This window comes from Bos javanicus, chromosome 5 (assembly GCF_032452875.1).
Source record: "Bos javanicus breed banteng chromosome 5, ARS-OSU_banteng_1.0, whole genome shotgun sequence".
Taxonomy (NCBI): Eukaryota; Metazoa; Chordata; class Mammalia; order Artiodactyla; family Bovidae; genus Bos; species Bos javanicus.
Genome location: NC_083872.1, coordinates 116,238,458 through 116,264,136, shown reverse-complemented (window position 1 = coordinate 116,264,136; position 25,679 = coordinate 116,238,458). Strand labels below are relative to the sequence as shown.

Sequence of the window (25,679 nt, the reverse complement as noted above, 5' to 3'; positions counted from 1 at the left end):
CAGTGAGAACCTCAGGGTGATGGGAAACAGCGCCCCCCCCCCCAAATAAAGAGACAGGAGCTTAATAAATAGCTGGGTTTACACACACTTAATAGTTAATACAAAATGTAAAAACGTTTCTAGCTTGAGGCAGCAAACAAAGCCATACTTCGTTACTCCCTGACCCACTCTTTCTCAGAGATGAAATTATAAGCGAGTTTTACTTGTGTGCAGGTGTGCTAAGTCGCTTTAGCCGTGTCTCCTTGGCCCAGTGGACTGCAGCCCGCCAGGCTCCTCTGTCCATGGGATTCTCCAGGTGAGAATACTGGAGGGGGTGCCATGCCCTCTTCCAGGGGATCGTCCTGACCCAGGGAGTAAACCAGAGTCTCCTGCAACTCTGCATCGCTGGTGGACTTTTTACCGCTGAGCCACCAGGGAAGCCCAAGTTATGCTTAGATTGCTTCTAATATATCCATCATGCAGGGATAAATTTTCATTTTAAAGTAAGAATCACAGAAGAACTGACTATAGATACATTGATTCATTATAATAAGGCGGCCTGATTCTCAGTGTGGCGCTCAAAGCTTATCCTGAGCCGGCTCTCCCTTCTCCAGTTTTATATCATGTTTCATGTCATTTCTATGCTTTAATATTGCTGTGTGCTCAATGGCTAAGTCATGTCCAACTCTTTTTGACCCCATAGACTAGCCCACCAGGCTTCTCTGTCCATGGGATTCTCCAGGCAAGAACACTGGAGTGGGTAGCCACTTCCTTCTCCAGGAGGTCTCCCCGACCCAGGGATCGAATCCGCAGCTCCTGCACTGGCAGGTCATTACCACTGAGCCACCAGGGCAGGCCCACATTGCTGTACCCTGTGTCTGACCAACTTTCATATATGTTGCCCTGGTTGCATTCTGTAAATGCATCAATTTTTTAAAAGCCAACTTAAGATGTTTGCGTTTCAAAAAACATTTAAATATTCCAAGTAATCAATTTCACAATTGAGTGACAATTCAAGGTAAAAATTCTCATTAAATACATGATACCACCTTGTGTCATAACTAAAGAGAAGACAAGCAAACGGAGTTGAAGATAAAATTTTATTTCTGACCAGAGTAACATAAAAGATTTGTTTTCCATGCTTCAAAAAAGAAGAAAAAAAAGGTCTTAAGGAGCTCTCTGGCTTCTCTCTCACTCCCTACACATCCCAAGTTCCTGTTTCCTGTTCTTCCCTTTCTCTAAACCTGTGGGGAGCTCTAACATGGGAGCCTCGACACAGAAGCCACGCAGGGCCAGCGCCAGGGTCAAAGAGCAGCTCGGCGGGCACAAGTACACAGCCTGCCAAATGGCACGCTGTCCGCCCCGCGTGAGCCCTGACGTTTACAGTGTTCTGACAAGTCTCTGTCAAGTCTTCACTGTGCAAATCCGTGAATATGGGCCGTGGGGGGAGGAGTTTAAAGAGAGAAGAGCAGAAAGGGACCTTACCCCATAGAATAAAGGCTAGGAGAGCTTGGTATTTAAGTTTAAAACTTGGTCTTGTGCTCGACTTAGGATTTGTCAGTTATCTGTAACATGACGCACCTGGACGATGTCCTGTGCTTTTGAAGAGGGCTTCTGCCTCTTGGAGACTTCACTTCTTAGTAGTAAGTAGATTTGCCCTTCTTTAAAAAACAAAGTAACTAAGATTACAGAACTCCAAAGAAGCCCCACAGATGTAGGTGCTCTTTAAACACCACGCTCACTCATTGACTCAGCGCCTCCAGTATCCATTCATTCTTCAGTAGTTAACAATATAACATCTAATTTTTTTTTCTACAGTAACATGTTTCCACACAAAAATTATAAAATTTAAGTGTCTAGTGTCTTATTTTCTCTTTGGCAACTACTGTTGCCTGGACAGTCTACTCTCCCCCTTGTATTAGAGGAAAAAGACCGCCTGACAAAGGCGCGTCACACGGGAGCTGGGAACACCAGGTATGTCCCTGCCCACCGCTCTGGTCCCCGAGGCAGCAGTCTCCTCAGTCCTCACACAGGACGCCTGCTATGTGCGCGCGCCACCTCGCGAGCACTTCAGCACAGCGGACTCCCTCCCCCAGCTTCCGCGGGCACATACCCGCATGGCTCTCGGGGTATTCGATGGTTTAGGATCGAGAGAGCCTGTGTGGAGTTCTCTAACATTCGTCCTCGTTGGGGATGGCACTGTGGTTACAGAAGGCTGGTTTTCAAGTTGCAGCTTTTATTGGTTTTAAAAGATTTCAAGACCCTCCAGCGTCATCTGTTTCAACAAAAAGGAATACCACATTAAAGTTGATCTTAAAAAAGTCTTTGCAATGGGATTTCTGTTTCAGAAACTTTACAATTTTCTTATGTGCTAAAGACTTTGAAAATACCTCCAAAACGGAAACAGTGGCTACTGTCTAAAAATGGCTTTCTGACTTATAAATACCATCAGAGGACAAAATCAGTTATGACATTAGTTTTGCAAAGCTCTGTGGAAATTTCAACCCAGGAATAGGAAGGCCACTCCCCTTTTTAGTGGGCTAGAGGAGGGGCAATTTCCACATATCCAGCGGGAGCCTGCGGACTAGCAGGTCAGCGTGTGTGCATGACGGGGCTGCCTGCAGCTCTGAGAGAATGAACCTGGGTCTCACCCACACGCAGCGGGACAAAGCTTTCTGTAAGGAAGACTAGACCGCGTTCTCGACTCGGACAGAGCCGTCTAGCAAGGAGGCTGCTGGTGTGGGCGTGGCATCCCCAAGGAGCCCACCGGCTGGCTTGCCCAGCGCTCTTGAGCAAAGCCCACCAGCCAGTGTGCTCTGCTGCCCAACAGGCACACACACCACCACTCAGAGGTCGGCCCGGCAGGGAGAGAGCTGTGCACGTGCAGCAGCAGCTTCCCCACGACTAATGTGAACAGTCACCCAGGCCACTCTCGTACACACCAGCAGGTGACTGAGGAGCCCCAGACATGGGGAAACAGCAGCAGCAAAGTGTGCAGGGAAAGACTGTCCTGGAGGGCTGGACACTAAGGGGGCACAAATCAGGAGAGTGGCCACCCCTGAGTGCTGAGGGGTGACTAAAAAAGGGAGGAGAGTGGGGTGGGCAGGCTCTTGGCAATGTTTCATTTGAGCAGGAGGTGACTACACGGGTGGATTCATTCACTTTGTGAAAACTCCCTGGGCTGACCGTACCCTTCGTGTACTTCCCTCGGGTTTTTCTTTAGAAACACGCTAACTTAGAAGATGTTTAAAGTGGGTCTCCCTGGGCAGCTGGAACAATATACGCATCGCCCCGTCTCCCCCAGAGCCAAGGGACGCACCGCACGGTGACTGCCAACACCTCCAAGCAAGGCCGACCTGCAGTGGCCCAGAAAGGAGAGGCCGCCTACCTGTATCTGACTGTCTGAGTTTCTTTGAAACTTCAATTCCGTTTTCTTCTAACTTCCTCTTTGCACAGTCCTGGCATGCATTCCCTGAAAGATGAAAACTTTTATTAAAAAGCTTATCTAAGAGTGGTTATCATTGAAAAGAACATGAATAACAAATACTGGCAAGGATGTAGAGAAACGGGAACCTCGTACACAGCTGGTGGGAATCAAGCTAGTGCAGCCACTGTGGAAAACTATCACGCTTTCTCAAAAACGAAAAACAGGATTGCCATTCGATCCAGCAGTCTCCCGCCTGGGTAAATACCCAAAACAACCACCCAAAACTCTTAATGAGAAAAGATGCACGCACCGTAGTGTTCACCGCAGCAGGATGTCAGCTGCCACGACACGGAAGCAAGTGAATGTCAACATATGAAGATAAGAGAATGGTGTGTGTGTGTGCACACGTATATATAAAATGGAATGCTGCTCAGCCATAAAAAAGAAAACTGCTATTTGCAGCAACATGGATGGGCTTCGAGGGCATTATGCTAAGTAAAGTAAGTCAGACAAGGATTGTAGAAAATCACATGGAATTTAGAAAATATAACTAGTAATACAACCGCAAATCAGATTCACAGATACAAAGGAAAAAGCAGTGGTTACTAGTGGGGAGTGGGGAGGGAAGGACAGTACAGGAGCAGAGGATTAAGGGCACAAACTGTTAGGTGTAAAGTAAGCTCTAGGGATGTATGTACGACACCAGATACAGCCAGTATTTTAAAACTATAAATGGAGTTAAACTTAAAAAATGTGAATTCACTATATTGTACGCCTGTAACTTATGTAATATTGTACTACAACTATACTTCAATTGAAGATTTTTATTTAAAAACCACTTATCTATTCTAGAATTCACCCTCCAAGGACCCAGTTTGTAAATCTGATTTTAGTGAAGCACTGACCAACTAATCCCTGTGGTTAGATACAGATGTTTATCAAGCTACTGCTTTTTTCAAGAGAAGTATGGTTCTGGGAATCAAGAGAAAGCAACTAAAACAAATGGGTCCTTTCACACAGAAATAAGTTAGAAACGGAAAGCTGAGTGTAACTGTTTAATAATTCCTAAACCAAAGCCGTCCAGCACTAACCAGTTTCCATGTGTGGCCCTGCTGAGACGGGCAAGGAGCCCACGGCTGCAAGGCCCCTGCTCCACTGACCGGAGAGAAGCCCCTTCTAACCCCACTGACTGACCAAGGTGGGGCAGCCTGGCACAAAATTCACCCGGGGTGAACGCCGGGGCACACCGAGTTCAGTCATAGACTGTCAATTCATAAACGGGCAGAGCTGAGCCCTGTAAGAAGCGCATTCACATTTCCAACAAGTAGTAAATAAATAGAAAAATCTACATAAACACTCAGAACCGTTGCAATTAAAATGTCTGAAGAGGATGAGTCAAAAATTTAATACATCGCGGACCAAATGGCATGATACAAATAGACTCTCCAGTTCCAGGGCCTCTGGCTCTCGGACAGGACAGTACTCCTGGCGCCAGCAGGTGGCCCCAGTCTGACAGAGCTGACCGCAGGTGCAGGGCTGTCTTTTTAACTCCTTCATGGTGGCAGGGACCCTCATGAAGGGGCTGCTATTCGTCCTCTCAGAGCGGGGCTGTCCTGACACAACACGGGCTAAGTATTTAATGTGAGAAACACTTCTCTGATTATTTTATAAGTGAGGATAAGAATGTATAAAGAAAAACCAGGCTGGTGAAAATCAAGATCTGCTTTACCCAACAACGTGGTGCTGTCCACTCGATCGGCATCTGGAGAAGAAAGGAAAACAGTGAGCAGAAGCCGCTTGACAGGTCTCCCTCCTCAGGCCATGGTGGAGCTGGGTGAGGCTGGCTCTGACGCCAGGGGCCCTGCCAGCCTGAGGTGCGCTCACCACGTGGGGCAGCTGGGGCTGACTCCTGACCCTCCTCTCCACCCAGGGCCGACGTGAGGGCTGAACCCACGATGTGCGACGCCCCCGCGCCAGCCGGGCACCATCACAGCTGCCCCCTCCCAGCTGTCACCAGTCCACCTCTCGCACCCAACGGGAGAAACACCTCAAGGCTGTACCCACACACGTGCTTAAAGACACAGTCACAGATTCTAAGTCCAAACGACCTTCAGCCCCCGGCGCCTGTCAAAGCCACTCAGCTGCTAGGGTCTGGGAAAGGGGCCTGAATGGGGACAGGAGTCCCCTGCCAAGAAAGACACACGCGGGAGGGAGCCCCAGGCAAGGTGCTTGGAGGTAGCGGGGGCGGGGAGGCAGAAGCCACTGCCAGCCCCACCTGCGTCAGCAGGCGGGCCTGTGTGGGGCGCCGCGAGGGCACGTCCGACTCTGCTGTCCGTCCAGGGCCCCAGTCCAGCTTCAAAACACCTGGGCAGCTGAGTTGCCTCTCTGAGCTTCTCAGCAGCTCTAAAATCATCTACTTAGTAGCAGTGGATTTGTTGTTTAGGTGCTCAGTCCTGTCTGACTCTGCAACCCAAGCGACTGTACCCTGCAAGATTCCTCTGTCCATGGGATTTCCCAGGCAAGAGTACTGGAGTGGCTTGCCATTTCCTTCTCCAGGAGATCTTCCTGACCCAGGGATCACACCCACACTCCCGCACTGGCACGTAGATTCTCTACCATGGAGTCACCAGGGAAGCCCAGGAGCAGCGGATACTGTGACTAAAAATGAAATAAGGTCAAGGACATATAAGTCACGGCAACGTGCGACATGGCAAGTGTCAGCTCCCGGCTCTTCTCAGTAAAGACCGCCACCCTAGTGACACTGTCATTAATGGAAATTCAACTTAAATTGGCCCGTTTTGCTAATTACTATCAATTCCAAAAAGGCCTAGTGGGAAGAAACTAAGCTGCCAGATCATCCGTGCATCGTGTTCGCGTGATCTTCGAGTTCTCTCGAGTTCATAGCTGGTCATGCCCAGGCAGCTCTGTGGTTAACCCGCTTCCACCACCTGTGGGGGACTGTCTGATCTCCTATTAGAAGCACATGCGAGCCCACACAGACCTCTCCAGGTCTGCTGTCATCCATGTTTTATGATACAAACTCCAAGCGAGCTGCCCTGATGGCAAGAAGACCAGCTGAACCAGCGCTCACGTATCGTGACAACTCCTGGGAGATGATCGGCTCCCCAGAGGAGGGCCGAGGAGAATTACTTAAAAGGGGTGCTGCCTTCAGCAGAACAGGGAAAAGACGTTATTTGAAAAAAGAAAGTAAGTCTTCGTGGAACTGTTCTGTGCTGCAGCGGCTGTAACTGTTTAACGTGCAGCGTGACGGGATTAAGGTGTGAGACAGCTGCAGGTTGTCAGGGGCACAGCTGGCGGAGCTGGGGGGCAGCTGTCTTTCTCGGTTAAGGTAATCTGAAGCAGGGCATGTCATCTGAAACAGGAATAGACGTGTACAACTATACGCACACTTTAACTAAAAAACTCAACGTACAGACTATGACTACCATGCCAATAACCCCAGTCTTCTGTTTTTAAGTACACAGAAACAGTTTTTTAAAGATAGAAGACTGGTGAATCTAATGGCAGGTAAAATTACTTCTCAATTTTATTTATTTTGTGGCATGTAATTTATGTCTATAAAAAGGGGGAAAATGGAAGAATCCTATTGGTTTTATACATTGAAAAGTGAAAAAGCAAACAAACAAACCAGACAAGCCGTACCTGGACTTCGCTGTTTGCAGATCTGAGTGGCGAGGTCTTGCACGTACCCTGGAAAGTAGTCGAAGCAGTCCCCGTAGGACACGACCTTGATGCCGTGCAGAAGCATGTCTGCCTGATGCTTGAAGAAATGGTCCTCGCTCTCCTTGAGCACCAGCATGTAGTGCTCCAGGTCCACCTTGTTCGGCACCGAGTACAGGAAGAGGGCCTGGAAGATCTGGTCGCGCAGCGTCTCCCCGCAGCCCACGAACAGGAAGGACTTGGTGCGGTACAGGTTCTGGAGAACTTCCTGCGAAAGCACCGACGGGAGACTGGGCTCGCCGACCGTGAGCAAGCCCTCCCGGTGCCAAGCCACCTGTGTGCGACGCTGAATCGCCGCTGCTCCCTGGCGGGCCTTGCCCGAGAGAGAGCCGCAGAGGAGCAAAGTGAGGGAGGCAGGGGGAAGGGAGGGGGCCTCGTCCTGGGAGCCAGGGTGTCGGCCAGGCCCCTCGGCGGCGGTGTGCTGCCCACTCCGCCCACCCCACCCCTGCAGCCAGCGCAGCCTCTCAGTTCAAATCCTCCAGAATCACATGCAGTTTAGAATGTTCAAAACATATGATAAGGAGATGGAATTTTTTTTTCAGTTATGTGCACACACTTAATCCCTGGAACTGACCTGTCTCAACGAATGGAGGATGGGAACTCCGAGGGGAGGGCCTGGTTTGTGGAGTGAGGGCAGGGGAGCTCGGGGCGGGGGGGCAGTGATGGTCCCCCGAGGGTGGGCACAGAGGGTCAGGCAGGAGCACAGGCAGGTTGGCACATCACCGACCCAGACACCCAGAGAGGCTCCGTGTCGGCCAGGACTGCCCCTGCCCGCCCACGGCCATGCCAAGGCAGCAGAGGGGCCCAGTCCAACACTTGTCACCACCCCGTGCCCGGGGACAGCAGCCAGACTGTGAGCTCCAGAGCGAGTCACTGAGGACCCCCTTGGCTTCTAAGTGCATAAAAAGTGAGTTCACAGAAAGACACGAGGCAGTTTCGCCACCCCTCGTTTTGTCTATGACATCAAAAAAGCCTTGCAGAGAATGAAATTCGAAAACGAGGTTTGGAAAGAGACTGCTAAGTAGGGAAAGGAAAGGAGGTGCATGGATGGACAGAGAAGAGGAGCAGGAGGGCGGCGGGAGGAGCGTGTAGCGACGGTGGCGGGCCTGCAAGTCGCCCTCAGGAAATGGAGCCATGTCCCGGGGCAAGAGGCTCGCTCGAGTTCATGGAGCCTCTGTTCAAGGTGCCCGAGGGGCGGGAGGCCTGGACCCTGCTCAGTCCACCCACGGCTGGCGGCCCCCACACAGCCCCAGGGGCACAAGCAGGGCCACGTCAGGGAGGGCGTACCATGACCTCTGGGTCTTGAGTGACGTCTTTATATCCCGAAGGATCCAACACCATCCCGCAGGGGTCGGTGTACAAGCCGTGGATGTGAAGGACCCCATACCTGACGTTCCCCCGTGCCCACTGCAGGACCTGGGAAGCACAAGCGGACACGGGAAGCAGAGACTGAGAGGAGCACCTGGAGAGACTCGTGGTTTCTCAAACCCACCTTGACGTGTAAGTAAGAGAGATGCTTTGACGTATTAGTATCTCTTTAAACCTAAGAGAAATTCAGCTGTTAGGGCTCATTTTGTCTCGTTCTGCTGTATTAAAAAGAACTAATCCATTTAGAGACCAAGACGGTTACACAGAAAATACCTTTAACATTTTATATAATAACAAACGGCTAAGACTGATGACTTCAGGGAGATTATGAAAGCTTTCTGTTCTAAATCACATGTTATATTTTCATTACTGTTAGGCATACACTGATTTTACCCACTGAAATATATATACATACAGAACAAATAAGTCATCAAGGAGCTCTCTCCTGGCTTCATGTCAAGATACAGAAGGAAGGTCCTGGAGAAGCTGCGCGTCGTGTACATGCCTTTTATCTTCACACCGGGGACGTGCCCGTCAGTGCGTGAAACTGACCCCTGCAGACCAACCGACACTAGCGGGCAGAGGCACCAGAGCGGGCTCCCTGCCACCTGCAGCTCATTTCTAGAAGCTCCAGGGACCGCAGTGAGCAGCCCCACGGACGGGAGCGCATGGCTCAGACGTGGGGACGGGAGCACGTGGCTCAGACGTGAGGACGGGAGCGCGTGGCTCAGACGTGGGGACGGGAGCGTGTGGCTCAGACGTGGAGCGGGCCACTAACAATTCGGGGGAGGGTGCAAACCAGAGCCCCAGCACGAGGCGTCAGCCCGGCGGCCCTTGGGGGCCCTGTGTGAGGAGTGGGGCTGGGACCGACCCCGCGACCCTTGCAGTGAGGGAGGAGCAGGCAGGGATGGTGTAAACCCACAGGCACACACACGCACACCGGAAACACAGCTGATACGATGAATCAACCTCAGTAATAACAGAAATAAAAGCATAAAATGGGCGCCCGTATCCAATGGGAGAAATGCACGGAGTTGGGTTTTTAGCAGCGCCACAGGCTAGCAAGATCAGGAAGATGGATGACCCTCTCACAGCTATGCTGTGTAAGCGGGGAACCCTTCTGCAGAACACTCAGGTAATTTGTATCGTCTGTCTTTAACACAACCATACTCTGACCCTAACATTTTTCCAGGAACTTATAAGAAAGGGTAAGAGTTTCCAGTGTAGCATTGCTTATAATTGTGGCAATACGCTCACAATAATGATAACCTCATCTCGTAATGAAATTCCATGTAAAACCACGCTTCTGAAGACGGCTTCGTGACAGGGAAACACTCACAGTATGGGAGTAAAGGAAAACCGCACGTACAGACTTGACGCGCATCGCCACGGCGGCACACGACTCACGCGGGCGCCCCGCCCCGCACCTTGGTCTTGTCCTTCAGGTCCAGCGACTCCATGGGCTTGCTCTGCTGCTGCCCGAAGATCTCCAGCAGGTTGTCGTAGTTGGTGGTGAGGACCATGGTGCCCCGCTCCATCAGGCTCAGGATGGACTGCAGCACCAGCGGGTTCTGGATGTGCCGCTCCAGGTCATCGAAGACCTCCATCAGGCAGTCCTGGAAGAAGTTGGGCTTGGCGTCGCCCGTGCGCTGCAGAGAGGAGGACCGGGGTTACAAGATGTTGTCTCTCCACCACCACCGAGCCCCCAGGCATGAGAGAATAGTCTAGGTGCCAGAGAGACATCTGATGCCTTCAAACTGTGGAGCTGGAGAAGCCTCTTGAGAGTTCCTTGGACTGCAAGGAGATCCAACCAGTCCATCCTAAAGGAGATCAACCTTGAATATTCATTGGAAGGACTGATGCTGAAGCTGAAACTCCAATACTCTGGCCACCTGATGTGAAGAGCTGACTCACTGAAAAAGATGCTGATGCTGGGAAAGATTGAAGGTGGGAAGAGAAGGGGACGACAGAGGATGAGATGGTTGGATGGCATCACCAACTTGATGGACATGAGTTTGAGCAAACTCCGGGAGTTGGTGATGGACAGGGAGGCCTGGCGTGCTACAGTCCATGGGGTAGCAAAGAGAACAATAAGAAAACCAGTAGTCTTTTTTACAGAAGAAAGAAAACTGCTGACCTCATAGAGTTTATTAAAACTCTGGAGGAGGGAGACTGTGCCAATATGCTAGTGAAATGTCAACAGCAATCAATGCTATCAAAGCAAAGCAGAGAAGAGGGGCTCAGCCCTGTGGGGGAGAGGGTGGCCAGGTCAAAGAGCATCGGGAAGCCCACTGATACAGGACTTTGACCCCAGAGCCGAGGAAGAGGTGGCTCTGGAGAGGGCACACCCAGCAGGGATGAGCCCGAGCGAGGGCGCCTGGCACAGGTGGGGTCACACGGGTGACCCGGAACGACACCCTGTGGGCCCCACAGACTTCAGGGAGGCCTGGGCTCTCCCTCCTCGGGAGCCACAGGGGCCCAGGCTGGCGGCGGGCATCCGGTGAGGGACAGTGTATCACGCTGCCGGTGCTGCAGAGCCCCCAGGACCAGGAGCGGGACAGGCCCGGGATGCAGCGCGCAGGTCGGGGGGCCGTGAGCAGAGCTGCTCGGTGGAGCCGCCGGGCAGGACGGGGAGGCGCGTGGACCCCTGAAGAACAGTTTGGGGTGCTGGGCGAGGAGGCCCGCATGACCTCGGGGCGCCCCAGCCAGCCCGGGCCTGCGGCATGCATGCACGAGCATCCACAGGACCCACCGCCCTCCAGACTGTGCCAGTCCCCCAGCTCGGGCTCCCGCTGCCAGACGCTCTGATCCCTGCCCCCGTTTCCACAGGCCTGCCCTCAGGGAGCCCCACTCCTCCACGCTCCTGTGTGAGTGTTCCCCTCCTTCTCCCCTGAGAACCGGCTTCCACGTCCCTGGCACCTCACTTCTGATCGGTGAAGACCTGGCGGACCCCGCTCACTGCCGTGTCTCTCAGCTGCACGTGTCGCAGCGCACGTGGGTTCACGCCCAGCGACCTTTCCTGCACCACAGTGTCTGCACGCCTCCGTCACCTCCTCCGGGGACCTCCACACCCCGAACCATAGCAGGATCAACAGCCAGCCTCTTTCCAGAAGTCCTCCACCTGCCCGACTCAGCACCCCGGCTCCCAGGAGGCTTCGCCCCACCAGGACCCACCACCACTAACCCCATCTCTCACTCCCTCACTGGCCTACCCCACCGCGCAGCTCAGACTCCACAGGGTGTCATGACCTGAAGTTACTCCTGAAAACGCCTACAACTTCCCGGCCCTTCCCGGCTCCACTGGAATCCCCAGGCAGAACTCCACCCCCGGGAAAACCGACTCCCCACTCACTCCACGTCCCTGCTCCCAACCAGCTGATCACGGGAGACCACCACCTCTCTGACTGGCCTTACTTTAACTCTTTATGGAAGTGCTCAAAAATCACAAGGGAGTAGAAAGGAGAAAGCCCCAAACACTCATCTCCCTTGATGAACCTTGCATCAGACCTGCCCCTCTCTGAGGGGACGCACTCGCCCGAGGCCCCAGGCCCGCCCACAGCCCCCCGGCCCTGCCCCGGCCCTTTCCCTGCCGAGGGGCCCCGGGACGGCAGACTACTTTGGGCTCTGCGGGTGAGGAGCTCTGCGGCCGGTACTCGGCTGTCCGAAAGCATGAACGCAGCCCTAGACAATACATAAATGGACGCAGAAGCTGCTTTACTCAAACCAGCAGGAGCCACCTGCCCATGATGTGAGCTGCCCCGCGTTTATCACCGCACCCACACCTGGCACCATCACCCAGCTGAAGCACTTCCCAGACTCTGGTAAAGCCACCTACGGCCACAGGGCAAATTCTGGCTGATGCCGTGACGTGACTGGCCTGTGGCACGTCAGACCCCGCGAGGAAGGACGCGCGGCCCTCCTCCCCTCCCCTCCGCCGGAACGCTGACGTCACTTAGGCAGGAGTCGGGCAGCCAGCCTTGGGCACGAGGTGGAGGCCGCACGGGCGGGCAGCAGGGCAGCCTGTGCCCGTCCCAGGTTTTCACGTGAGAATGTAAATGCCATCGGAGTCAAGCCGCGCACTTTCTCTGGGTACTAGCTTTTCTCCTCTGTGAATCTTCCTGTATCTGTCCGCCCCAAAGAAGACGACGGCTACACTTCTTCAGACGTGGGAGGAACGCCCCTCGGACACCGGGCCCCGGCCACGTCCTCCACTCTGAGGGCAGCCTGTTCGGGATGACCCGGCCGCGCCCTGTGGGACCTCCCCTCTTTCTGCACCAGCCCGACTGGCTCCGGGCACCACTCAGCGAGCGCGCGCCCCTACGCCAACCTCCCTTCCTTGCTGGGTCCTTTCCTGAGGAGACAAAGATGCTCTGTCCTCTCAGTGACACTCTGGGGACGCACCTGTCGTGTGAGGAGTCGAGGCTGGCCTGCTTAGGCCCAAGGAGAGCTGGCGGCCACGCCCCATACTGCACCAGGACGAGGTCACTGGGCCGGTCCCCAGAGCAGCCCACTGACCTCCCTGGGACGAGCTCCCTCACCAGGCTCTATCTGACGTGGACTGTCTTCAGGGCCACACGGTGCCTGGGACCCCCATTTAAAGGGACGCTATTCTGATGAACTGAAGGACTACTGGCTCGTGAGCCCAACTTGTGGAGACATTTAAGCCCCGGACTCCCGGTTTACCAGCCTGGCCCTGAGCCAAGCTGCCCCAGAGAGTCCGGAAGCACTGACCTGGAAAGCACTTACCGGGGACATCTTCCGGATGAGGTCATGGGCGACCACCAGCAGGTCCCCGTCCTTGGTCACCTTTCTGCGGAACTCGGCCACGTCTCCGGGGTGCAGCACCTCCAGCTGCTCGGCGGCCTCGATCACGGCCTCGATGCAGCTCCTCCAGGAACACAGGGCAGGGATCCCCGGGGCAACCGCTGCGCTGACGCCAGTCCCAATGACCAGGAGCAGCTCCTGGGGCTGTTTCCGGATGAGGCTTTTTAAAAACTTTCTGCTTAAAAACAAGGGAGGGGAAGAATGAAAGCCAGCAGGAAGCACAGCTACCTCGAGGGCGACACTGGAGCCCATGAGCATCCGTGAGGGGGCGAGTCCAACACAGCCCGCGCTGGACACACGCCTCGCGCCGCCACACTAAGCACAGGACGAGCCTGCGCGCTGCTCTTCATGTTCATCTCCCTTTCTGTGCGTCCCTCTCCCTGGCTCCATCCTCATTCCGTGAGGGACGTGGGGACTGTCTTGTCCATCTCGAGTCCCCGGAATGTTGATGAGAGTGATGCGTGTGTGTAAAACAAAGAAGCTCAGCAATTTAAATTCCTTTAAGACTGCCAAGAGCTTGTAAATACAAACTGTGATGATAAACGATCCCTGGTTACAGGGACAGGAAAGAAAATCCCTGGCAAAATGCAGGTCCTCCATGACCCACTCCCCCGCAAGCACTTCCTCCTGCATTACTTCACGGAGGCACCACCTGCCCATTTATCATCAGAGATTTCTTTCCTGCAAAGCACGACACCTCCAGCCTAGAGGTGAGCCTCTGATGCCCTGCTGCTTGGTGCGGCGGCCAGGTGACAGCGGCCCCTCGGGCAGGAGGAGAGCTGTCTCCTGGGACGCTTCTTACGTTGATGCAAAGGCCCCTGAGGCCATCTCCCGACCCAGTGTTACTGGCCCCCGCGGTAAGCCGCTAAGTACTAAGTAACACACGAGGAGATTTGCGGTGGGGGCTGTACACCGGTGTGAAGGTGCAGTCGACGTCATTTACCTTGATTTTTGTTCACTTCTATTTGTTGTCTTTTCCACTGAATCCATCTGTGAGTCCTAAAGAGATTCAGAGGCAACTTCTACTTCCCAGATGAAAGTCCTTTCATCAGTACCCTGGAAGAGAGATGAGGCTGGAATTAAAATCAAAGGTCCCAGAGCTCTCTCTAAATCAGAATTACTGAAAACCATCACATACAAAATTGGAGAAGGCAATGGCACCCCACTCCAGTACTCTTGCCTGGAAAATCCCATGGATGGAGGAGCCTGGTAGGCTACAGTCCATGGGGTTGCTAGGAGTCGGACACGACTGAGCGACTTCACTTTCACTTTTCACTTTCATGCACTGGAGAAGGAAATTGCAACCCACTCCAGTGTTCTTGCCTGGAGAATCCCAGGGACGGGGGAGCCTGGCAGGCTGCCGTCTATGGGGTCGCACAGAGTCGGACAGGACTGAAGCGACTTAGCAGCAGCAGCAGCATCACATACAAAAACACAATCCAAAACGGTTCCTAAGCCCCCACTCCTAATCCTGTGACTTATGAGGCCAGGCGCCCCGAAGCCCAACTCTGGAGGGAGAAGACAGGAAAGGGAGCGCAGGAGGAGGAGGCGGCGCAACGGCCAAGGGCCGGGGCTTTGCATTGTTCCTTCACCACTCTGCTCCAGGACCACTTCTGAGGACACGGACACCAGGGGCTTATCACAGGAGGGAAGACACGCCAGAGGACAACAAAGCAAGCCACACAGGTCCCCAGGATGACCCTTGCTCTCGGAGGCACCAAGAGGTTTACTGAGACATTCCAGGACACGCCAACAAGTCTTCCAAGACACCAGGTCTCCGCCTGGACACACTGAAACCCAGTCCAAAGGAATAGTCTGAGTCCAAGGTCAACTCTTAATTTACATAAAACAGGACTCTCAAACCAGCTAGGTCTCTATCGCCAATCTCCGTATTCTACCACCTTTCCAGAATCATATTGCCTCCACCAATTCTATACCTAATATTTACTGTAAAGAAGGAAATACACAGAAAAATAAAGATTAAAACACCCATAATGCTACTACCTACAAGCACTGACTGTTAGCATTTGTATAGTTCCCTCTAGATTTTTTACTTTAACATGTTTACATCGTTCGAGACCATAGGTCATATCTTACTTTTTCATGCATTTTAATAAAAGCATTTCTTTATGTTACTCAAAACTATTCATAAAGAGAAAAAACTAAAGGGAAAAAAATAAGAAAAAAAAACTGTTCATAAATACAAGTGTTACAGCAACATGCGTGAATTTCTATCCTACTGAGAGGCCATCAGGCACTTCATCCACCACCCCCCCTCCCCGTTCCCCGCCAAGGCAGGACATCACTGGAGCTCTATGACAACCACCTTTGCACACAAAGCTTTTATCTACTTTGAAATGATTTATTTAGGAGAGATTTCTGACAAGCAGAATTGCTGAGCTGCAGCATATGAACCCTGTAAAATATCTCAGCACATGCTGCCAAAATGCTCTCCAGAAAAGTGGTCAGCAGAACGCCTAAGTGCCTGCTGGGCAAAGCCCAACTAGCACTAACCGAAAACCACCTTTCCACATGTGTAATCTTTTCTCCTCCCTCCTCATTCAGAACTGGGTCACTGAAAATGATTTTCAAGGAAACAAGGCTTAACTAGTCTAGGAGCATCGTTAGACTTTAAAGAGGATCATAAGAATATCCCCTGAAATGGACACAGGCCTGTGTAGGGTCCTGTGGGCATCCCTCCCCGCCGACCCCCAGCCCGGGGGAGAGGGCGCCATGGGCCTTCCCTAGATGCTGGGGCGGGCCTGCCGGCGAGCTCAGCACTGCCCCCTGGCGCCCGCCCCCGTGCCCGGGTGCTGCTGGGCCCTAACTCCTCCCGAGTCGTCGGAGGTCAGCTCGGTCCGTTTTTGTTTTCGCCACTAGATATTTTCTCAGGAAAGGAGAAATACTGAGCTTTCCTACTGTGCCTGATAATCCCGAGTATAGGTGACCTTGGGCCCTAGCCTGGCGATTTCAGTGACTGGCCTAGCTCTTCACCAATCCTCAGTGTAAACAGCTACACAACAGGAAATGTTGCTAACAGACCAAGTTCTGCAAGCTCGGGAACCTCTCAGAGGAAAAGTACTCTGGACTTAAACTCGAGTCAGAGAGCTCGGGCACCGCAAAGGCTTTCCAACCTCCTCCCTCAGGAGGGAGCTCAGGGTCCTTTCCGCTCCATCCTATGAGAGGAGTCAATATGAGACGCTCACCGGCTGATGAACCTACGCCACTTCGCCACCTGGGATGGAGTCTTTTATCTCACCCTGCTCTACACGAAAGTTTAGAATATTGTCTAATATTCTAGACAGTGCCCAGACTGCAGAAGTCACATGCCCTAAACTCTCGCCACTGTGAAGAGCTTTAGAAATCTCTCTCATTCTTTCGATTATTGTTCAGCTGCTTTTGATGCTCCTTTATATGTATGCTCATAGATACAAACTGAAAACCTAAATACTACACGTACACTTCTGCAAAAGAGTGTGAACAAATTACACTTTTGTGGACTGGATTTAACTCCAAAATGAAGTGATTTCCAAGTTTTCCTAGAGAACAAACCATCGCTGTGGGCACTGAGTGCTTCTGTAACAGGCGAGGGCTGGTGCTCCTGGGTGGCCGGCTGCTGGCTTAGGTGCTCAGACCTCGCCCTCCTCCTAGAGGAGGAGGTGATGCAGGCCTGGAACCAGCTCCCCAGCACGTCCAGGCAGATGAGCCTCCAGACGCGAATGCTGACGGCTACCTTTAAGGATCACACCCACTAACACAGGAAGTACCCGATCACATTAAAGCTCAACACAATAACTATGCAGTGATGAACTGCATAGCTGCCCATATTTAGACATTCACAGTTCATTGTAACACTGCATGTTTAAAGACATTACCTCATTTCCTGTTCTTTCAGCAGCAGGATTATCAGAGCCAAACCCCACAGTGACTAGAAAGTACCCCAGTCTCGCCTTGTTTCTAAACCCAGGGCCAAGCAGGAGATCTCTGCAGCACTGAGTACCCGGATCCTAGAAGTCTCCACAGGACGGTGAGCCTCTGGCACTCCACCCCCAACCCCAGCACCGTTCTCTAAACCCATCAGCTTCCAGGCGACGATGGTAACAAAAGCCTCCGAGACCTTTCAGAAGCCGCGTCTCTCGGTTCCCCTGGTGACCGTGTCGTCACCGCAGTTTGCAGGCCCAAAGCCCAGTCATCACAGCAACCCACTCCTTTTTACAAGGACCTAACAGCGTTTTCTGAGAGCAAAATCTGGCCCCAACACAGATCTGTATAAGCAGTTCCTGTCCTTTTTAGCCAAAGTCATGAATAGAATTTTGAATAGGATATTTTCTGCTTAAATTTGAGATTACGAGCATTTTATGAATGAACTTCAGAGTAGTCAGAGACTGCCTTACTCGTTGAATGCCTATGTTCCACCCTAAATAAATGATCATCTGAGTCTAACGCAAAACGCAACAAACTACACACACCACACCAGTTCCTTAGAGCTAGCAGAGCAAACCCCGCTTCCCAGCCCCTAACTCCACGTGCCGGAGGGTTAACCCTCGCCTCACTGCGCCCCCGGTCCCCCGGCCCTGGTACAGTCAGCCCCTCGCACTGACGCCAGGTTGGTCATATGACTTCTTTGGCCGACGGGATGTCGGCAAACAAGCAAGCAGGTATGTGACAAGCACACTGATGCCGGAGCCTGCTCTCCTGGAGTCGAACTCAGCCTCGTGCAACCTGGTCTAGCCTCCAGGACAGCTACCAGTGGAGAGCACCACCAGCTGGGCCAGCCAGAGTCCAGCTGAACCTGGCCCAGGGGCTGAGCCCTCAAACACTCATTCCCGCACACCCCACTCCATACATCGCCAGAAAGAGGAGAGGGACGGGCAGAAGACAAGAGTACCAAGATAAAGAGAGAAACGAAAAAAAAGCATGAATCAGTGAGTGAACGAGTCACAGTTTTGAGGGGAAGGGAGAAAATGCTTGTCAAGAACAGTATTTTATTACAAGTTGTTGTTTTAGTCGATCAGTCGTGTCCGACTCTGGGACCCCATGGACTGCAGCCCACCAGGCTCCTCTATCTATGGGATTCTCCAGCCACGAATAGTGGGGTGGGTTGCCATTCCATTCTCCAGGGGATCTTCCTGACCCAGGGACAGAACTGTGTCTCCTACACTGGCAGGCAGATTCTTTACCACTGAGTCCCCAGGGAAGCCCTTTATTACAAGTAGCATAATAAAAAACTTAAAATCACTTTCTATGACAAATTATACCTTCGCTCAAGTGCAAACCATGTAACAGAAGTTTCAAATCTGTGGGATCCTGAAAAATATCCTTAGCAAAAGTCAATTTCTTTCTATAAATGAATTATCACATGGCTCTTGAGCAGTAAGAGCGGAGATAAGCGGGCATGTGGTAAACATGTACTCAGAATACATTCCTCTTACACAGCAAGGGACGGAACATCACAAATATTCATGAAAATTTCTAAATGTTGGCTTTCAACTCTTGTTCCCAATCCATAGGGCGATGGAATAAGATGCCCCTAGAATTTGTGGGAAAAAGTCACGCCCCTTTGACTACTAACAACTTGATTCAGATGAAGGCCTGAACAGGCAGCGCAGCAAGCTCTTATGCTCAACATCCCCGCTTGCTCCTGTTATCCAAGGAACCCACGCTGAGGAGTGACTTCGACGCCTGCTGCCCTCAGGGGACAGGAGACCTGGAAATCACAGCTGAGGCCCTGTGTGGTTCCTAAAGACTGGAATGTCCTTACAGGAGGCCAAACCCGGTGACTACACCCAGGCGGGTCTGCAGGCCTCCAGCCACCAAGCAAGCCCTTCCTGTCAGCAGCTGGCAGACCACCTGCCTCACCTGGCTGTTAGCATCCCCAGGCCCTTCAGTCTAATGTGACTCCCACAGACTGCCTTTTTCGCAGCAATCTGGTTCCCCCAGCTGACCTGGGAGGGGGCCACAGAAGCAGAAGTCACTGGGCAACAAGAGGAAGTTTTCAAGTACTAATGGATTATCTGGAATCTGCCTGACAGGTTATTCCTGGCGAGTTTGATTGGCCTAATTAGGTTCACCTGAACTGAAAACGAGCTGCAAAAGGACAGAAACCAAGCTTCCAGAACCGCAAAGGAGAGGCCTGCCCTGAAACCACAACGCCCAGGGCCACAGTGGAGAAAACAGGGTCTGGAGACCAGAAGCACCACCACTCTCTGAACCTGTTTCCAAATCTGTCGAAAGGGAATGCCATCATCCCCATCACTGACTGGCTTCTCCTGAAGATTTTAAGCGAGCCAAGGACCCGAAAGGCACTTAACCTGAAGACGTTTATCTACCACTGTCGCCACACGGGCAGCCAGCTTCTCTCCCTCAGCATTAGCAGGCTTTCACTTTAACACTACTTCCCCACAACTACATACTCATCTAACCTGGACTCTGGTGAAACTTGACCGCTTGATCTAGCCATTTCTAGTGAGAGGTCTCCAGGATGAGCTGTTTTCCCCCCAAGTTTCAGGAAATACAAAACCTCAATTTGAAAACACGCTACTTAACCAAACGCTTTTTATTCAGTCGACACAAACTGCAGCGGAAAAAAAATTCTTATTCTGTAGTGATTGAAACGTGTCCGTTTGCTTCTTGAAAGCAACTCCAGAGTAGCCTGGGCTCATCTGCTCAAACCAAGAAAACAACAAAACTCACCGCTAACGAAAAATGTACAGGTCACCGTTTAGTTCAAAAAGCAGCACTAATTATTGACACCTTCTACACCTGTTAGATCTGAGGGCAAACACTAAGCGCTTACAAGCACGATCTCATTCAAAGCTCCCCATGACCCTGTGACGTGGCTCTTATTACCTCTCACCTGGCCAAGGCTGACGGTAAATCCTTTCAAGAGGCCAACCACCAGGATAAATGCAGTCGTCCCAGCTTTCTCCAAACATCAGTGCGGCTCAGACGGCAAACAAATACACCTGCCCTTTTACTAGGAAAACACTAGCTGCCAACAGCTGAAGTGTTCGCCAACAGTCTGTCCATCGGATATGACACGCTGTACAACTCAAAGAGACATGTTACTCAATAATCAGCCAATAATGGTAAAAACGTACCGGTACAGAGGCTAAAGGCGTGCTGAACCACCAGCATTTACCCATCCCAAGAGGGATAAAAGATGTTCTATCAATAGAAAGTAAACCTCCAGTGAAATCTAAAATTATAGAACTGCAGAGCTGGAGGAGTCTTAAAGGTTCTGGGATGTCAAATACCCTACTTTACAAATGTGAAAATTGAGTCTGAGAGACAGTGTCTTGGTAAAGGTCCCCCAGGAAGTCAGGGGACAAGCTATACTCACTCCTGGCCCAAGCCCCATAATCCTGCCACTATCCCAGGCTCCACCTGGTCCACTGTGACCCCCAGAAGTTCATATAAGGCACTAATCTGTAGCTCTTTTTACCATCAAACCTTTACAAATATCAGGGCTTCCTTGGTGGCTCAGACGGTAAAGAAATCTGCCTGTAATGCAGGAGATTCTAGTCGGATCCCTGGGTCAGGAAGATCCTCCAGAGAAGGAAATGGCAACCCACTCCAGTGTTCTTGCCTGGAGACTCCCATGGACAGAGGAGCCTGGCGGGCTGCAAAGAGTTGGACACGACTGAACAACAAACATTTCCACTTTACAAATTTCAAACCACACAGCGTGGCTGGTCTACAGGTTCACCTGTTTCCTTGCTCCATTCATTCTCCAGGAATGCTGAAGGAAACAGCCACCATCAGGAAAATTGAGAGGCAGCAAGAAGCGGCCTCGGGGAAAACAACCAGCTCACAAGAGTTCTGTTGGGTCCCTGCCTGTGGCTTATCACGCAATTGTCTGTGTTAACTTTAGCAGAGACAAATAAGGAGGGCTCAGCCAGGAAACAAAGCCACCTCTGGAGAGGACTTCACTCTCCAGGGAAAGAGACCTTGAGGCTCTTTGCAGGAGGAAGTAGGATCCAGCACGCAGAGTCCAGTCCTGACAACTGAGTGTACCGGCTGAACGACTTCAAATAGGGGTCAGTTACTCCGCCCCTCTGAGCTGTGTATTTCCTTTATCTTATATCTCAGGGTTGCTGGAACATGAAAAAAGCTAACATTTAAACTAGCAAAGCCTACGACAGTGTGATTCCCCTACACCCCATGCAGGCAGTGGGTATTCTTCCTGGGTTTTTTCAATTAAAATTAAATAACAGTTAAATTCAGTTCCTCAGTGACACTAGTCTCATTTTAAGTTCTTAAACTCCACGCAACTCCATGTGTCGAGTTTACTGGAGGGCACGAACACAGAACATCTTTATCATCACAGAGACTTCTATTATCATACTGGGAGAGTCTCCCTGCCCCTCACGCAAGTCCAGACCTCCACAAACAAAAGTCATGTGCCTTTCTCTTTTAAATCGCTCTCTAATCCACACCCTCTGCCACACCTTGCGGTCCTCTCAACTTGTCTAGACTTCTGACAGCTACCCTGCTTCCGGTTTCAGCCCCTGCAGTCCCAGTCTCCAAAGTGACGTTTCTGACACAACACATCTGAACTCTCAGGACCCCCAAGCCCAGCTAATAAACTAAATCCGCAATCTGGTTCCATTCCTGAGACCCAGCCTCTCCTCCCTGCCCCCCCATCCACTGTGCCCCATGTCCATCTCCTGCGTGGAGGCTGGACTCACCCTAACAAACAGACAGTCACCCTGATGAAGTCCTAGGTGACCTATAGGCAGAAGGACCAAACCTCCTCTAAAAAGACTAACAAGTTCCCAACGCCAGTCCCCAGGCAGAAAACTGGGGGCTGAAACGGCAAAGAGCAGGACCGGTCTTTGGGTCTAGACCTGATGAAGCCAGCCATGCGTGAGGTCCTCGCCGGCAACACCCTGGTCCAGGTCACCTCCCACCTTTCCCGTGGTCTTGCTCCCTCCAACCAATTCTCCAGCACCAGACCCAGCGACTGTTCAAAAACACAAAATCTATCTTCACTCTGCTCCTCAAATCCCTCGATGGCTCCCTACTCCTTTCCAGTACCAAATCCTCTCTGCTGTGCTGAGTTGCCTCAATCATGTGTGACTGTGACCCCATGGACTGTAGCCTGCCAGGCTCCTCTGTCCAAGGAATTCTGCAGGCAAGAACACTGGAGTTGGTTGCCATTCCCTTCTCCAGGGGATCCTCCTGACCAAAGGACTGAAGCTGGGTCTCCTGCCTTGCAGGCAGATTTACCACTGAGCCACCGGGGAAGCCCCCAGATCCTCCTGCTTTGGGCCTGACCCCCTTGGCCCACCTCTTTCCTGCCCCTCCCCATCGCACTCTAAGCTTCACACCTCCCTCACTCCTCTTGCACTGATCAACGCCCACTTTCCTTCAGCTTTGAGCTGGTCTACAACGCACTCAGGGGGACAGTGAAAGCAGTAATTCAGGAAAGGGCCAAGGGCATGGGGCCTCAGGAAACAAAGCTGGATTCTTCCCACTTCAGATTCTAACTGCTTGAGGACCTTGTTCATTAAGGTCTTATTCCTCCAGTCAGAGGCTTCCCTGGGGGCACAGTGGCAAAGAACCCACCTGCCAAGCAATAGACTCAGGCTCGACCCCTGGGTGGGGAAAATCCCCTGGAGAAGGGAATGCCACCCACTCAGGTTACTCTTGCCTGGGAAATCCTACAGACAGAGGAGCCTGGTGGGCTAGTCCAGGGGGCTGCCAAGAGTCAGAATCGACTTAGCAACTAAACCACCACCACCTTTATCTTGATCCACCCCAAGCCCCTCACCTACTTAGATCTGCCTCCCTCCACAACACATCTGTTCTCTAGGTGCTTCTGTGGGGCCATATGAGCCTCAGCAAAGAGCATTAAAAGTTAAACACTGTCCTGCTTTGGCCTCAGTGCAACAGTCAACACAGTGCAAGCGCTACAGCCCCTGCCCGGCCACAAAGGGTCATCGGATGACTCATTATACACCTCTACTTCTTTTATATTAAGAATTACAAAAACCCGGGAACTCTTTCACAGATGCCCGATGGGTCCACAGACCGCAGGTTTGAGAAGCCCAGACTCCAGACCTGCGTGGACAGGGTGCCAAAAGGGACTGAACCTCAAGGGCAGGTGGTGGAGGGTGGGGACGGCAGTCTAGGAATACGGGGGTGGGGGGGGGGGGCTAGGGAGAGACGGCATGGGGGTGGGGGGTGGGGTAGCTTCACGGCCCAGGGGGGTTCTGAAGAGGCCTGGGGAAGGGAAAGTCAGGGACAGTCGCTGGGGTCCTGAAGGAACCTGGGGAGGTTTCTGGAACTGAGGATCCTCGGGGGTCCCGGGACCCTGAAGCGGCGGCAGGGCCTCAGGGAGTCTCGGAGTCTGGATGGGTAGAGTCCTGAAGGATTTCGGGCGAGGACTCTGAAAAGTGTAGGACAAGAGGTGACCGGCAACCCCCAACAGGGTCTCGGGGGCCAGGGGCCTCTGGAGGGGCCGGGGCGGATCCCGGGGGGTCTTCGGGGCTGGAGTTCCTGAGAGAAGGGTTGGGGGTGGGTCTTGGGCACCGAGGTTCGTCGGGGTCCTTCAGGCGGCCGTGGATCCCGAGAGTGGCCGGGGGTTCTGGAGGGGCAGAGACGGGTCCTGAGGGTCTCGAGGGGGCCTCTCTCCACTCGGCACCCCCGGGCCGCCCCCCGCCAGTCAGCTCACCCCACGGCGCCTCCTCCGGCTCAGCGGGTCCAAGTCTCAGGGGGCTCCGGGCGGCCTCGCGCTGGGGTCGCCTGGCTGAAGGCGGTCTGCGGGGAGGGCGACAGCGCGCGCGCCGGAGCCGAAGTCGAAGTCGGAATGGGAGGCGGAGCTGGAGAAATCAGCGCCGCGCCGCCCTCAGGCGCGACTCCAACGGAGGCCGGCCGCAGCGCGGCCGCAAAACCTTCCCCCGCGCGCCCGCCCCCGCTGCGCGAAGGTTCCGCCCCGAAACCAACGGCCCGGGAGCCGCAGGCCCCGCCCACTGGAGGCCCCGCCCCCACCTTTGGCTCAGGCGCGGTCGAGTGCGCCAGGAGCGCGGTTCAGTTCAGTTCGCTTAGTCGTATCCAACCCTTCTCGACCTCATGGACTGCAGCACGCCAGGCCTCCCTGTCCACCGCCAACTCCCGGAGTTTACTGAAACTCATGTCCATTGAGTCGGTGATGCCATCCAACCATCTCATCCTCTGTCGTCTCCCCTTCTCCTCCCGCCTTCAATCTTTCCCAGCATCAGGGTCTTTTCAAATGAGTCAGTTCTTCAAATCAGGTGGCCAAAGTATTGGAGTTTCAACTTCAGCATCAGTCCTTTCAATGAATAGTCAGGACTGATTTCCTTTAGGATGGACTGGTTGGGTCTCGTTGCAGTCCAAGGGACTCTCAAGAGTCTTCTCCAATACCACAGTTCAAAAGCATCAATTCTTCACCGCTCAGCTTTCTTTATAGTACAACTCTCATTTCCATACATGACTACTGGAAAAACCATAGCTTTGACTAGATGGACTTTTCTTGGCAACGTAATGTCTCTGCTTTCTAAATTACTGTCTAAGTTGGTCATAACTTTTCTTCCAAGGAGCAAGCATCTTCTAAGTTCATGGCTGCAGTCACCACCTGCAGTGATTTTGGAGCCCCAAAAATAAAGTCTGCCACTGTTTCCACTGTTTCCCCATCCATTTGCCATGAAGTGATGGGACTGGGTGCCATGATCTTCGTTTTCTGAATGTTGAGTTTTAAGCCAAGTTTTTCACTCTCCTCTTTCACTTTCATCAAGAGGCTCTTTAGTTCTTCTTCACTTTCTGCCATAAGGGTGGTGTCATCTCCATTTCTGAGGTTATTGATATTTCTCCTGGCAATCTTGATTCCAGCTTGTGCTTCCTCCAGCCCAGTGTTTCTCATGATGTACTCTGCATAGAAGTTAAATAAGCAGAGTGACAATATACAGCCTTGACGTACTCCTTCCCCGATTTGGAACCAGTCTGTTGTTCCATGTCCAGTTCTAACTGTTCCTTCGTAACCTGCATACAGATTTCTCAGGAGGCAGGTCAGGTGGTCTGGTAGTCCCATCTCTAAGAATTTTCCAGAGTTTGTTGTGGAAGCACAACAGAGCCCGCAGTCAAAGGCTTTGACGTCGTCAGTAAAGCAGAAGCAGGGCTCGGGCGGAGCTGAGACTCTGGTGGCCCCCGCCTGCAGGTGCTCGTGGTGTGCCCTCAGTTTCTGCAATGGGCGCAGGCATGCTTTGCAGAGACAGAGAGACCGACTGTGGTGCTGGCGAAGACTTGAGAGTCCCTTGGACAGCACGGACATCCAACCAGTCCATCCTAAAGGAAATCAGTCCTGACTATTCATTGAAAG

The 25,679-nt window shown here is 52.5% G+C and overlaps 1 protein-coding gene across 6 annotated transcripts; it reads right to left on the bottom strand.

Annotated features, from left to right (window-relative positions):
- Nucleotides 1–1,065: 1,065 nt before the first annotated feature.
- Nucleotides 1,066–24,106, bottom strand: FAM118A (family with sequence similarity 118 member A). Of its 6 annotated transcripts, none has more exons than XM_061418842.1 (9): nt 24,018–24,106; nt 14,283–14,395; nt 13,262–13,517; nt 9,943–10,164; nt 8,435–8,563; nt 7,070–7,355; nt 5,136–5,168; nt 3,368–3,451; nt 1,066–2,254 (listed from the first exon to the last, which is right to left on the bottom strand). In XM_061418842.1, exons 2-9 carry the CDS (start codon nt 14,327–14,329, stop codon nt 2,235–2,237), a joined length of 1,077 nt encoding a protein of 358 aa, XP_061274826.1. In that variant the 5' UTR covers nt 14,330–14,395; nt 24,018–24,106; the 3' UTR covers nt 1,066–2,234. The 6 variants fall into 6 exon arrangements, with proteins under 6 accessions (XP_061274826.1, XP_061274831.1, XP_061274829.1 ...); XM_061418847.1 differs by having other exon boundaries at nt 7,117–7,355; XM_061418845.1 differs by having other exon boundaries at nt 13,262–13,514.
- Nucleotides 24,107–25,679: the final 1,573 nt, after the last annotated feature.